The sequence below is a fragment of the Paramisgurnus dabryanus genome, chromosome 11, assembly GCF_030506205.2.
Source record: "Paramisgurnus dabryanus chromosome 11, PD_genome_1.1, whole genome shotgun sequence".
Lineage (NCBI taxonomy): Eukaryota > Metazoa > Chordata > Actinopteri > Cypriniformes > Cobitidae > Paramisgurnus > Paramisgurnus dabryanus.
In genome coordinates, this window is record NC_133347.1 from 12,215,306 (window position 1) to 12,230,748 (window position 15,443).

Here is a 15,443-nt window from a genome sequence, read left to right on the forward strand (position 1 = left end):
GATGTTAAATCTGGTTTCCTTTCTTCAGTCCAGCAGCACAAGGAAAGAACAGTATATTTTCAGTGTCTAAAAGAAGTACTTGCAGTCTCTACACATTAAAACTATCTACACTACAGTATGGAAAACATGTTTAATAAATATCTAAACTAATATTTTCTGTCAAAAAATTTAAAATTCCTGTAGATCGGTGTAATGTCCCTGTAGGTCGGTGTAATGTCCCTGTAGGTCGGTGTAATGTCCCTGTAGGTCGGTGTAATGTCCCTGTAGGTCGGTGTAAAGTTCCTGTAGGTCGGTGTAAAGTTCCTGTAGATCGGTGTAATGTCCCTGTAGGTCCCTGTAGGTCGGTGTAAGGTCCCTGTAGGTCGGTGTAAGGTCCCTGTAGGTCGGTGTAAGGTCCCTGTAGGTCGGTGTAAGGTCCCTGTAGGTCGGTGTAAGGTCCCTGTAGGTCGGTGTAAGGTCCCTGTAGGTCGGTGTAAGGTCCCTGTAAATCAGCATGCATGTAAAGTTCCTGTAGATCTGTTTAAGTTTCCTGTAGGTCGGTGAAATGTTCCTGTAGGTCACTTTAATGTTCCTGTAGATCTGTTTAAGGTTCCTGTAGGTCGGTGAAATGTTCCTGTAGGTCACTTTAATGTTCCTGTGGATTGGTGTAATGTCCCTGTAGGTCGGTGTAATGTCCCTGTAGGTCGGTGTAATGTCCCTGTAGGTCGGTGTAATGTCCCTGTAGGTCGGTGTAAAGTTCCTGTAGGTCGGTGTAAAGTTCCTGTAGGTCGGTGTAAAGTTCCTGTAGGTCGGTGTAAAGTTCCTGTAGGTCGGTGTAAAGTTCCTGTAGGTCGGTGTATAGTTCCTGTAGGTCGGTGTATAGTTCCTATAGGTCGGTGTATAGTTCCTGTAGGTGGGTGTAATGTTCCTGTAAATCTGCATACATGTAAAGTTCCTGTAGATCTGTTTAAGGTTCCTGTAGGTCGGTGAAATATTCCTGTAGATCGGTTTAATGTTTCTGTAGGTCAGTGTAATGTTCATGTAGGTCAGTGAAATATTCCTGTAGATCTGTGCAATGTTTATATAGATCTGTGTAAGGTTCCTGTAAATCAGTGCAATGTCCCTGTAGATTAAGGTAAGATTCCTGTAGATCGGTGTAAATGTTACTGTACTGTAGATCAAATGGAAGAGCATTACGTTTGCAGGGCAAATCTCATAGGTTCAATCCCCAGAGAACACGTATACAGATTAAAAAATGATATATAACTTGATTGCAATGTGAGTCGCTTTAGATAAAACCGTCTGCCAAATGCTAAACTGTTCACTAGCAAAGCTTGCAATTGCTAATCTTGCTAGTTAAGTATGTTTAGTAGTTAGGTATAAACAGCATACAGATGCCTGAGCTGAAGATGTTGTGTACAAGCATAAAACAGAGAGTATTTTTTTGTCTGATACAATCTATTTGTATGGGATGTATTTGAAGGTGTTAATGAGAGATGTTGTTGGTGGATTTGGAAGACGTTTTACGGCCATGAACCCAAATTCATGTCTAATTATGTTACACCAAATCAAGCTAAATGCTCGCAGCACAACCAGATTGAGGGCTGATATGTTTTCTTTCTTTATTCTCTTAATTTCTCTTTGTTTCATTTACTATGGTCAGGCAGCCCTAAGCCATCTCTCTCTCTCTCTTTCTCCCTCTCTGTGGTTGCATTATAACTAAGCTAAACTGACACGCTGGTGACTATGTCATGCTGTATTGATTCCACCGCTGACATCATTCAATGTAAATCTGATTTTCATTATTTTGCCATAAGTGCAAAAACCCTCCTATTGAACTTGGGGTTTTTCTGGACTGATGATTATCGCAGAACCGTAGAGCTCCAGTCTCATTATGACTGTTTTATGCACACACGCATTCACAGCAGTGTGCTCTGAGCTTTAAGTCTTGTTAATGATAATTGATAGATGTGCATGTTTAATGTTCAGTTGGGGTTTTAGTAACATTTATAGCACAGTCTGGTGCTAGTTTAAGGTTTTAGAAATGGTAAAATATGGAAGTAATTAGACAGCCCAAATGAATGATGCAGAACTCTCCTGCCTTGAACAGTTAGGGGACTGCGGTTCGGACGTGCCTGGGAGGTACATATGTGTGCGGTGTTGCTGTTGTTGTTTAAAACTCACCACTGAAAGTGAAAATAGTCAACACGGCATAATTGGATAAATGATGACTGCACATGGTGCACAAAAATGGAAACAATGGAGAAGTGTAGATGCATTCGATTTGCTATAAACTCTTAACACATTTAGCAGCGAAATCTGTAGAATATTATTGGGACTTTTCAAACGTTACGTCTGGAATTTACGCTTTCTGTTTTGGTAAACACACAGGGAATGGAAAAATGCATTTCGATGATGTGAATCAATACAGAAAAGAGCCGGAATGATTCATATCCTCTTTGAACTTGACGTGGTTTTGTTTGTCAGAAATAGTTTTTGAGTAAACAGTTTGATGAAAAATGAATTCCATCCTTTTATTGAGGTGAGTGTTATTTTTTGGATGTCAGGATTCTTACCACACTGCATCTTAATATGCAGAGATAACTGCAGTTTTAGGAAGTGACAAGTATAAGTAGATTTGGGAAGATCTGGCATTGGAAAACCTGGATAATGATATGCAATTCTTTGTTAAGGTATAGTTGTTCAGAACTGATATATTGCTCATTTTTTCCACCTCGTTTCTTTTTCGCCTACATTAGATTTAAGTGATTTATGCGATTATATTCTGAGTTTGGATTTCTGTAGAATTAATTTTTTATTTTTATTAGGGCTGCATAACAACTAAATGTTTGCAGAATAAAAGTTTTTTGTTTACTTCATATATGTGTGTTTACTGTGTATAATAATTATGCATATATAAATACACACACATGCATATATAATTTTAAGAAAAAAAAATTATATATGTGTGTATATATGTATATATAAAAATATTAATATTTATATATTTAAATTATGAATAAATATAAAAATGTATATACACATGGAAATATTTCTTAAATATATACGTGTGTGTGTGTGTGTGTGTGTGTGTGTGTGTGTGTGTGTGTATATATATATATAATAATTATGCACACACATGCATATATAATTTTAAGACAAAATGTATATATATAATATTTAATATATACATATATACACACACACACATATATATATATATATATATATATATATATATATATATATATATATATATATATATATATATATATATATATATATATATATATATATATATATATATATATATATATATATATATATATATATATACATATATATATATATATATATATATATACATATATACATATATACATTTTTCTTAAAATTATATATGCAGGTGTGTGCATAATTATTATATATATATATACACAGTACACACACATAAATTATGTAAACAAAAACTTTTATTCTGCAAACGATTAGTTGCGATTTGTTATTATGCAGCCCTAATTTTTAATTTTGCTGCCATATGTTTGTAGTCTATTATAACTATTATTAACTGCTATTTGTAGCGCTTTTATTTTGACAATGACATTTTTTTAAAAATGTAACTAAAGATTGTAAACCTGTTTAAAGCTGCAATCCATAACTTTTGCCCCTCTAGTATTGACGTCTTTGTTTGAAACACAAAATTGCTGATAACTTTACATTTTTATTTTTCATTTTATTTAAAATCCGACCCGACAGTTCGACTTATAAATCATTGTTATAAGCTTACTGTTGTAAATTGTGTTAAGGAGACAGTTTTAAACATTGATTGTTTAAGTACTTGTTCAATAACAGATTTTATTATTATGTGCTTAGAGGCAAAAATGTGACTAAACAAAATAGATTTTGGTAGATTACTAATTTTTTTGCTATTCTTTTGCAGGATGAATTCCATCCATTCATTGAGGCATTGCTGCCACATGTGCGTGCCTTTGCCTACACCTGGTTCAACCTGCAGGCCCGCAAGCGCAAGTATTTCAAAAAGCATGAGAAGCGGATGACCAAGGATGAAGAGCGCGCCGTCAAAGACGAACTCCTGGGCGAGAAGCCCGAGGTCAAACAAAAGTGGGCGTCACGCCTCCTCGCCAAGCTCCGCAAAGACATCCGACCAGAGTGTCGTGAGGACTTCGTGCTGTCCATCACGGGGAAAAAGCCTCCGTGTTGTGTCCTCTCGAACCCTGACCAGAAGGGTAAGATGAGGCGCATTGACTGTCTGCGGCAGGCGGATAAAGTTTGGCGTCTGGACCTGGTGATGGTGATACTGTTCAAAGGCATCCCACTGGAAAGCACAGATGGAGAACGGCTGGTAAAGGGCGGCCAGTGTTCCAATTCTATCCTCTGCGTCCAGCCTCATCACATCAGCGTGTCCGTCAAAGAACTGGACCTTTACCTCGCCTACTTTGTGCAGGAGAGAGGTGAGTTAGCATGCGAGCCAGCCATATGTTATGTTTCGTGTAGTGGGTTGGATTCTTTACTAGGATACAAGATTTACTCTTTTTTTGACGTAAGGGGCCGGTACGAAATCTATTTAACAGTGTGTTATGCAATCTGTAAGTTTGTGTGAATGAATCCTCATCTATTCAATGCGTAAAGTGGATGATTCTCAGAACTGGGCTGCCTCTGAACTGTGACGGCAGTACTGGGAAGTCTTGTGTAAATGTACGGAGAAACCCAGGCAGGTTGGTGTGGCGGTTGAAACGGACGCTATTTTACTACATGGCGTAAATCACAAAAGATGCTCCGGCTTGTTTTTCTGAGAAAGCTGTTGACTCATCTCCTGTTCTGCTTGGTACCAGGAGCAACACGATGTGACTGCACTTTTGCTGCGAGCCTTAGAATGCACCGAGAGGTATGCTGCTGGGCGACCTTTTCAGCAACAGAATTGAGCTGTCAGAGTTGCATAGAGACATAGGTCTGCATCGAGCCAGAGAAACAGGAAGAAAGGGAAATTAAGACGCTCACAGAGCCAAGCTCTGACACTATGATTCATTTAATATAAGTGGACTCGCGCTGGCAGGCCATGTGATGTGTTTCAATTTATTGCGTTGTAAAAAGGAGGTGCCTGGAAGCCAGCTGATGATCTTACAGCCTGTGCCAGCCAAGTTGGCGTATACATAGGCCTATGGCTGAGCTTTAATGTACCATTAACCCTTGCATACCTCATGGCTGAACCTCTAACCTCTGCTCACAAGTGTTAAGTGTCAATTGTTTCTTATATAATGGTTTGATTTATTTAATATAATGAAAGGTTGACTGTTGAAAGGTTACATGAGCGAATTCATTAAGATTTTTCACAATTTCATGTCATTTTGACAAACCCTCTTTACAAAATGCATCCTTGTTATTGAATCAAAACCTGCAAAATGAATCAAACAAATGACAGGTCCCACGGGTCCTTGAAATACTTGAAAGTTTGTGAATCTGGGGGAAATAATTTAAGGCCCTTGGAAGTTTTTGAAAATATACATGCATAGATACAGGTCATTGAAAGTGCTTGTATCTATTTTATGCAAGAAGTTTTTTTGGGAAAAAAATCCATATTATTCCCTGTGTAGTGTGTAGGATATCAATTTCTAGCCTTTTAAGCACACATGCTAAACTGTTGGCTTTAAATGCTTATATCTTCTGTATGAGAATGTTGATTTATACCAAAATGCTTTTTTGCATAGTTTTGTTTGACACATGAAAAAACGTATTGGGTTATGTATGTTACTGTTGTTCCCTGAGAAGGGAACGATACGCTCTCTTGCCATACTTCCTGCATCCCTGTAACGCCGTCTTCGGCAATATTTCAGATAGCGATATACTTCCGTGCTTCCGCGTCACCTTGTCTTTGTCGTTAAGCCTTACAATTGGTTAAATTTGATATACACATTGACGCACTTAGCCCTGGAAGCATCCTCAAAGTGTCACCGCAGTGACGCAGCACGAGTTCCCAGGAAAGGGAACTGTAACAATGTATCTTAAAAGGTAACACAATGTAACCTTGCTCTCACTTGAAATGTGTCTGCTCATTTAGTCCTTAAAAAGGTCCTTGAATTTGAAGTTAAGTAAGGTGTGGGAACCCTGTTGTTTTCTGATTGGCAAAAACTAGCATGGCCACCTGACTTTTGTTTTTTAGACAGGTGTGACTTCTCAGAACAGCAGTGATATTTCCGTGATATCTGTCAGAGTACATGTGCATTACTGTAAAAATGTTTTTCGTTTGTTTTTATAAACAGACGGGTATTTTTTTGTGGTAAATGCCAGCATGCCACAGATGCTCTCCATAGACATTAAGCTGTGAATAACCGCAGTAATATTTACGAGTAAGGTTTACTTGTAAACAGTTAGTCAAGCATGATATGTTTAAAATAAATTCCAGTGAAAGCACAGTTATGAGTTCAGTGAAATGGTCACTGTGTCAGATTGATGGAGTGTGTAGTGTATAAGCGTAGCAGCAGTCTGAATGACTCAACGATGTAAGTTTGCATGTTTCTCATATTCCAAATTTCTCATGTCCAAATCTTATTTATTCAATTACCAAGAATCTTATCTGTGTGTCAGTGTATTATAAAGAAAGACCGGTGGAAGGACAAAAAAAAGGAGAGGAAAAAAAAGTCCACCATCTGCAGCCTGTCTTTCTATCTTTTTCACTCCTTTATTCTTGTTTTCTCTTTTTTTTTCATCCATTTTGCTTTTTCACCCCCCCCCCCAGTCGACCTTCACCCTCTGTTGTCTGGGTCAGGCAGGCAGCCTGCGTGTCATCTGACCTGCCTAATAACCTACAAACTCCTTGCTGTAAACCCACTGATAAAGAACTGCATCTCGGGCCCTCCTACTAACCGCAGTACCAAAGAAGCCAGTGAGGGGAAAAGAAAGGGGGAGTGGCCTAGAGAAAAGCATACAGTCAGCATTTGCTCTTAAAGGCACAGGGTCATCTTTCACAGGCCTTAGTTGACTTAAACAGGGCTTGTAGTGTTTAGCTGTTGCTGCAGCTGTGTTTTTTAGTATGTTTCTTTGCTAATGGAGCGCAGAGTGGGGTGGGACGGTGGTCCTGAATGGCGGCCTGACTGAGAACCAGTGGCTATTATTTTCATTTTTTCTGTTCAGTGTATTTTCCTTACTAGTTTAACCGCAGATCTCATTGGGGTGAAACGGTTCCCTCGGAAGATAATCGAATGAAAAAAAAAGTTTAGCTAATCATCTGATTATTAGAGCATTAAGATTGATCTGCTATTTGTTTCGGTTTTACCAGTTTCTAGTAGGATCACCTGACCTGAGCATCAGGGCATTTACAGTAGATTTGTTTAATGCACTCGCTGCTGTCTGCACTTAGCACCTGGTTTGCAAAATGGTTTATGCAAAAAAGTAATAGTGCAAATTTGCCCACAAAAAATGTGTGCTTAATGCACAAAACAAAGTTAACTTTGTAAGATGAAAGTAACTTTGTATTGCACATCTCATATTAATGCTTCCCTTTGCCGTCTAACTCACTTTTGTAAGTGGCTTTAGATAAAAATGCCTGCTAAATACCTAAATGTAAATGTAACTTGCATTGGGTAACTCCCTATTTGGCAGGACCGTTTAGAGGTGTTTTGGTAGATGCAGCAGAAAACCACAATCTCTTATACTGAGATTATAATCTGTAGCGATGCTACACCACTGCAATCTGAGCATCTGATTCAGCTATTTAAAATTCTGCGCGTGTGGTTCTCCATCATTTGATCATCGTTTGATAAAGCACACCAGAATCAATAGTAACAAATGTAAACAAACAAACTCCGTAATGAATGATAAAAAATAACCTAAATGACACAGTTTGCTTAAACGAAAACAACATTATGGTTTATTTTATTGCGTATAGCACCTTGTCATAGTTTTTGCGATGCGTACGGAAATGCCACGTGCCAAAATGATTGTTTATTAAGTTCACGCCTCCGTCTCAGTCTCTGCAGTTTTGGTAGTAAATATGCCATATTACGCTTGCCAAAGCGGTTTAAGGCCGGATCACGTGACTGGTTTGGTAACACTGCAGGAGTTTATAAGAGGCTTGACAGAAGATACCTAACCAGGGTTCTGTGGGCCTCCATATCCTGTCGTTCCACTCGTACAGTGAATGAGGACGCACAAGTTGTGTATCGCTCAGCCTCTCTCTATTGGTGCACTGTAAGACAGGAAGATACAGCACAGACAAGTGCAAACACACACATGCACACACACACATATGTTCAGTAAACACGGCAGAGCTGGAATGTGCTCCAGTGCTCTGGCAGCGGAAATTTGGGAGGGGTGGGAGAAAGGGAGTCATATCAGGTCAAGTTCACAGCGCCGCCGGCCTCCAACAGGGGGAGGTGTTCGGTATGCTTATCTTCTTAAAGGGCCAGCAGCGCTTTAGACAGAGCGCATGCTGTTTTATTGCAGATAAGCGAGTTAACAGAACTAGTCTAGACTTTGGCAATCTCTCCGGTGCGGGTGTTGTTTTAGAAAATATACTGTTGTTTGTTTCATTTCGAGTATGTTGGTTTAATCGATATTTGAATGATACTGTATTTTGTATAAAGCAATAATTAATCTTGGATGCCATGTATGCTGAGCCCAACAACCGTAGATGTGTAGGTTTACCAATTGCATTTTTGCAAAAAACATAAATAATAAAAAAAAATATATATATAGATATATTATTTGCAAAAATGCAATTTTTAACAGTTTAATTTTATAAAAAAGTGTATTAAATACATTTTAAAAAACATTTAAATATTATTTATTTCATATAATACTTAAAATGTTTATAGGTAAATGACTAAAATTATTTTTACTAGTAATCTCAAATTTTTGGACACTGTACAGAGCTACTAAAGCAGACATACCATTTGACAGTATGATTGACAGTCAAGGGTGCGATTTCCTGACAGAAAAAAAGACCTGCTCACTTGCGGCTAAAGCTTGTGGGTCGTCTGTAGAAACATCAAAGTGTTCCCACCCCACAGAACTTTCTATTCACACTTACCAAACCTTCAGGTGCTTCAGAGAAAAAAAAATATTTTCCAGGTAATCACAGTAAATTACTGTTAGTCAATCCTCTGGCTTCTCACAGAACGCTTGTTCTCTCCGAGCGACAGTTTTCTGAGAGAACCAGTCACGCATGTAGCCACTCTGTCTGCAGGACATATCCTGTTGCATTCGGCATGCCTCTGAATATGTCAATTTTCAGTAACTTTAATTTCTCCGTTAACACTATTATCTTTCTCATGATGCTGGTTGTCTTTGTGCCAAACACTTTCTCTGTTTACATTTACGTTTATGCATTCGGCAGATGCTTTTTTGATTTATCAGTAGTGTTTCCTTGGGAATCCCATGACTTTTGCAGTTTTATAGCCGAGCTCTTGTAACTGAGCTACATTATTCTGTCTTATTGCTTTGGTTGACCTAAAGAGGACATATCATGACTTTTTCAATGTTTAAGTGCTATAATTGGGTGCTTCTATCAACCTAGAAAATGTGAAAAATATTAACCCAGTAACTTAGTTTTGTAAACCATTCTCTGCAAGCATGTTAAAAAATAGGTAATTGAAATTTGGCTCCCCTTGTGATGTCAGAAGGGGATAATACCTACCCTTAACCTGCACTATCCAACCACAGCACTGCCAATTTGGTCAGAGATCAGCTCATTTGCAAAAGGACACACCCAAAAACGGCACATTTTTGCTCATACCTACAAAGTGGCAGTTTTAACATGCTATAATAAATTATCTATATGGTATTTTGAGCTTGAACTTCACATACGTACTCTGGGGAAACCCAAGATTTATTTGACACATTTTGCGTCTTTTGTGCACGCTTTTGCGGCTTGTGAAATGTCCACTTTAAGGGTCTTTGTTGGCTATTGTAGCTACAATACAATATGCCATAAAGGTTATGGCATGTTATCTTTGCACCAACCTACAGTATCACTTTTGGAAGAAAAGGTAAGAAAACAGTTGCACAATGTACTATGGTATTAGCACCGTATTAATTTTCAGTACCGTGGTATAAAACAACAAACCATAATATTACCATTTGATGAAATCACTTTATCATGCTACTGCCACTTTGGTAAACAAAGGATAGAACTATGAAGAAAAAACCGAGAGAGGGTTTAAATGTGATTATTTGGAACTTGTGATGAGAAGTAATGAGAGAGATGCTTGCAGAAAGAGGTCACAGATGAAAGTCGGTAGCATTGCAGCTGTATGATCTGTCAGATCAATGCTGAGTGTTCACAAAACACTTATTGCTCATAGTCCACTAGACACGTCAAGCTCCTACATTGTCAGAAAAATGTCAATAAAAGTGATCCAAAGCTGTCACTGGGGCAGTACCCTTTAAAAAGGTCCTATGTGTTTGATTAAGGTACACATATGTAAACATTTGAGGTACTTATATGTATCTTTGAGGTACTGTTCATACCAATATGTACCCCGGAGGTAGGCTACTACTATGACTTAGTTGCAAAGGTGTAGTTTTTGAAAGAGTACTGGTCTAGTGACAGCACGGCTACATTCAAAATGACATATTTGCGTGCACAAAATACTAGAAATGTGAATCGTCCCTTTGACATGTTGTTTTGTTTCTCTTGTTAATGTATGTATATGTATATATTTAATATGTATGTATATATGTGTATATATATATAATTTTTTTTTTAAATGGGCATAATATTGGCAATTAAACAGAACACATTTAGTATTAGTAAATGTAGTAAACTTTCAACCACCAAAATTAACACAACAGGTGGCAATTGCAAGTAAAAGTTCTGCTTGTATTAGATTTCCAACAATGCATGGTTTAATTTGCCATGTTTTTGAATTTTATAACCTAATGAACTGCATATATTGCAAAAAAAAAACAATACAATCAAGGGGCCCACTTGGGTGATTCTCACGAAATCCAGATTTAGAAGGTGCAGATTTAGAATTTTTTTAGATTATCATTATCATTATCAAAAATTATCATTACCACAACATATTACATTAAATATATGCATTTACAAACTCATGTTTCGGTAATGAGAACTAAAAAGTTGTCTAGGTACTATGAGAAACAAAATTTCTACTTTTATCTGGAGAGAAAAAATAAGAACTGCGCTTGAGTGTCACAGTCAATTATGTCGGTTCCAACTATTTTTTTTTAAAATGTTAGTTCTGTGAGGGCTTAAACAATGATTAAAAATTGTTGCAGAGGATGAAAAATTGGTCTTTGACACATTTATATTCCTTATTATTGTCCCTACATTTACCAATGATCACCAAATACCACATGTTTCTTTACTGTACATTTTTATAGTATAACATGCACCGAAGCATTTTTTTTTTTTAGATTTTTTAATTATAAATATTTCCATGTAAAAGAACCCAAATAGGGTCATGAACACCTTGTGGTAATGAAAATTTTAGGGATGCACCGAAATGAAAATTCTTGGCCGAAACCGAAAACCGAAAATGAGGAAACCAAGGCCGAAAAACCGAAACACCGAAATAAATTATTATGCCAATTATTAGTACAAATGCATTTATGGCTATCACTGTGTACTAACTTTAATAGGGGTGTGTGACGGATCACAAAACTCACGGTTCAGATCACATAACAGTTTTTGAGGCACGGATCGGATTATTTTTCAGATCAGCAAAACGGGGGTGGGGAAAATCTAATAACAAATAAAGAAATTACAAAAATTTATAAAAAAGAACAAAGCTGCACATTAATAAGGGCTAACATTAGGATTAGGTACAGAAATCGAAATAAATGAGTCATTTATTGTATAAATTAAATATATTATTATTTTTAGAGCTATTTGTCTCTTTGTTAGACTTAAGTAGGTTAATTGAGGTTACTGTCTCTTTAAATAAGCAGAGACTGGTTTATGACTGTAATTAGGGATGTCCCGATCAGGTTTTTTTGCCCTCGAGTCCGAGTCCGAGTCATTTGATTTTGAGTATCTGCCGATACCGAGTCCCGATCCGATACTTCTATAATACATAAAAAAAAGAATAAAGAAGAGCGAAAAAACAGATCCAGGATGTTCCTTATGTCATGCCGCACGCATTGCTGTTTCTGTGTGGAGTCAAAAGAGTCTAACTCTGTGCCAGCGCATAACTACAGATGTGTTAAAAAATAATGAATATATAGTATATATGTTCAGGGGTTAAATTGGGGTTTGTTTTGTGGGGATGCTCTGTTAGGAGGGAGGGTTCGAGGGGTAACATGTTTAATACTGATGACAGCAAAGCCACTGGGTGTGTTTCAATGACATTTTGTATCTCTGATAGGATTTTATAAGTTTCAGTTTTAAAGCTGTGCCACATGTTGACCCAAACTTTAAAACCTGAACTTTAAATTATGCAAATCTATGAGTCTGACACCCTATATGCATTTGGTGCACATGTCATTATGCACAATTGATCAAACTTTGAATGAAGTTATAAGACTTAACCTCCTTGACTCATTCTAGGCATAAGATAGGCTACCCAAAAAGACTCAATTAACAAGAAAAACAACATACTGATTCAGCAATATATCTTATAAATTAGCCATAGATTCCCTAAGCTGGTCAGCAGTTAGTTATAAAATACCTATAGTTAGGTCGTGATTCATTTGTATAATCAAAATACATTATTTTATTAAACTATACAATCAGTTGTATCCAGTTATCTAGTTAACATTTTGTAATGAGATGAGTGACATGGCTATACATACTTTAATACTTTGTTTCTAGACTTCTATTAAGTTTTTTCGACATGGGCACCATTCTTACCTCTCTCTCTCTCTCTCTCTCTCTCTCTCTCTCTCTCTAGTAATGTCAAATGATCCTGCGCGAATGCGCGTTCTTGAGGTTCTGAGTGAGACGCGGAACTGCGTCTGAGCACATGTTGACAATAACGATCAACGCGTCGTTTAAATGAGCGGTAAAAACGCGGTTTTGTCGTGGGTTCCTTGCACGCACGAGTGTGAAGCCTATGAATAAAAGCACGTCAATAGGCTTGTTCGACTTCATGCGGCGCCGCAACAATCGACAGCCGGGTGACGTCAAACTACCGCGAGAGTGATCCGCGAAATCATACGGAGGAGTTTGCTTTTAAATCGTTCTCGCGGAACTTTGACGTCATGCAGCACCACAAGAACCGGCAGCCGGATGAAGTCGAACAAGCCTATTCTCTTCAGTTCACACGCACCAGCGCAGCGCGTACACTGGCGTGGAGCAGAGCGAGAACTTAATGGATTTTAAACCCTGCATATGTATCCGAGTCCTGATCGGGAGGTAACGTCCGATTCCGATCGAGTCTGAAACCACGTGATCGGGGCCGATTTCCGATCACGTGATCGGATCGGGACATCCCTAACTGTAATCTATACATACACTTAAGACATAAACAAATGTTTTTATTAGAAAAAGAATACTTTGGAGATAATTTTGTTTATATGTGCCCTGTCAATAACAGAAAGTTTTTACGTTCGCGTGTTTGCGTCTCACTCGTGTGTGCACTATTGAGGGCACTTAAACGCGCGTGCACACAGAGAACGAAGGCGAATCCCAAACAGCACAGCATAAAAACGTTACGTTGTTTTTCATTGCTTTATTCGGCACATGTATGTTAATGGACTATACAGTATGAGACACATTTTTCTCTCTAAAGTTTACACATCAAGAGTTCTGATCTTTGAAGGGCGTACTCACTGTGATGATCACGTCTGGACCGGACACAACCGCATGTGCCTCTGTGCGTACTTTACCGCCTTTTTGCGGTTAAATACATCCACGCCGCATACATGTTGCTTCAGACAAGCACGTGCAGGTCGCGGTTTCTGTTTGCGTCATCACAACATTTCTGCCGTATTGTTTCGGTGATAAAAGTCTTTCGGCCGAAAGCCGAAAATGCTCTTTTGGGCCATTTTCGGCCGAAAATTTTCGGTGGCCGAATATTCGGTGCATCCCTAGAAAATTTCCCCCTTAAATGTGGAAAAAAACATGAAGATATGTTTGTAACTTTATGCTTCTTATTTTGATACTCTTACTTTGCATTAACTTTATCAAAATGTTTATCAAAAAGTCTAATCTCGCGAGAATCACCCACTTGTGAATATTTTGCCCCAGGTCACATATTGTCCAAACAAAATAAAGTCTTTTATAATTACTAATAGTTTTGGATCCTAACTTTTCTTAATGCCATTGGAAGTTGTAGCAAGTTAATTTCAGACTCTCCATCAATGTGTTGCTGTGTTTCATACCTGTGAAAAGTCCTAATAAGTAATTTGCACACAATGTTCTAATCTAATAAATCTTTGCATTAGTTGATATAACAGAACGGTGTCTTCTATCAAAGTATACAGTGGCAGCGCAATGCATCCATATTGAACTACATCTGATAGGAGGCGGTCAACATCAGCCCGCCATGAACATTCAAGTGTGCGAACCAGTAGTGTGACCTTATGTTGCCTTCAGAAGAGAGCAGGTGATAAGCAGGCATGGCTCCTTACAGATTAAACAGCGACTCCCTGATAAAACCCTCTGTGTTACTGTATCTCAAACCGCTGTAACAGGTCACCATCTGGAACTCCCTCAGCATTTCTGCTTCGTGGAAATTTAATAGAGGCCACCTGAATTTTCAGTGCTGCTGAGGCTTAATTTACCACACACTTGTGTTCAAACAGCCCTGCGTGTGAAATAAAGATGGATTTTATGACATCTTTATTGCTTTGTAACTTGAAACCTTTTCGGAGTTGTTAATAAGTATTCTTGTCATGGAAATATCTTTACCGCAGGGGTATCAGTTGCCAGCTCTGCCATAATTTTCTGCTTTCTCTGTGAATTTTAATAAAGGGGGGTCCAGAAGACCACATTGAAAACCTGAATTTTTCTTATAATTTCATCCCAAAAATCTATTTTATTTATTTATATATGTGTATATATATTTGTATTTTCAACCATGTAAGATGTTTTCTTTAGGTCACTGATCAAATGCAAGAAAATATGTGACTGGTCATAGTAACTCTTTTGTACAAAAGGTCAGATTTTTTTGTGATTGAATGACACTTTAACATTCTCAAATTATGCCAAGTAATATTTTAACCAATACCTAATGATGCAGTACAGTTTGTTAAAAGGCGTAAGGATAGAAAATCCCCTCATTAGCTCAGTATAAAAACAAAAGAAGTCAATGGAAAGTCCCCGCCATGACATAAAACAAACATGTACAGTTTGTTTGTGTGTGTTTGTATGATTAGTAGAGACCCTCATGTTTTTATCCTTGGGACATGTTATAGGGTTTGGCAGGCGTCAGAGTGCAGTCAAGAGAACCGTTTACATTATACTTACTGTTTGTTGCTTTCTGCCTGACTGAAAGACCACGGTCACAGTCGTAGCACTTCTGCCAATCTGTGTGTGTGCTGTG

General features: G+C 37.9%; 1 protein-coding gene across 5 annotated transcripts in view; it reads left to right on the plus strand.

Annotated features, from left to right (window-relative positions):
* nfic (nuclear factor I/C) overlaps positions 1–15,443 on the plus strand; it is a 125,753-nt gene that overhangs the window by 36,247 nt on the left and 74,063 nt on the right. For all 5 annotated transcript variants that reach the window (XM_065246796.2, XM_073816217.1, XM_065246795.2 and 2 more), the window contains exon 2: positions 3,920–4,451. In XM_065246796.2, the coding sequence (XP_065102868.1) occupies positions 3,920–4,451 (532 nt within the window). The remainder of the gene's footprint in view (positions 1–3,919; positions 4,452–15,443) is intronic.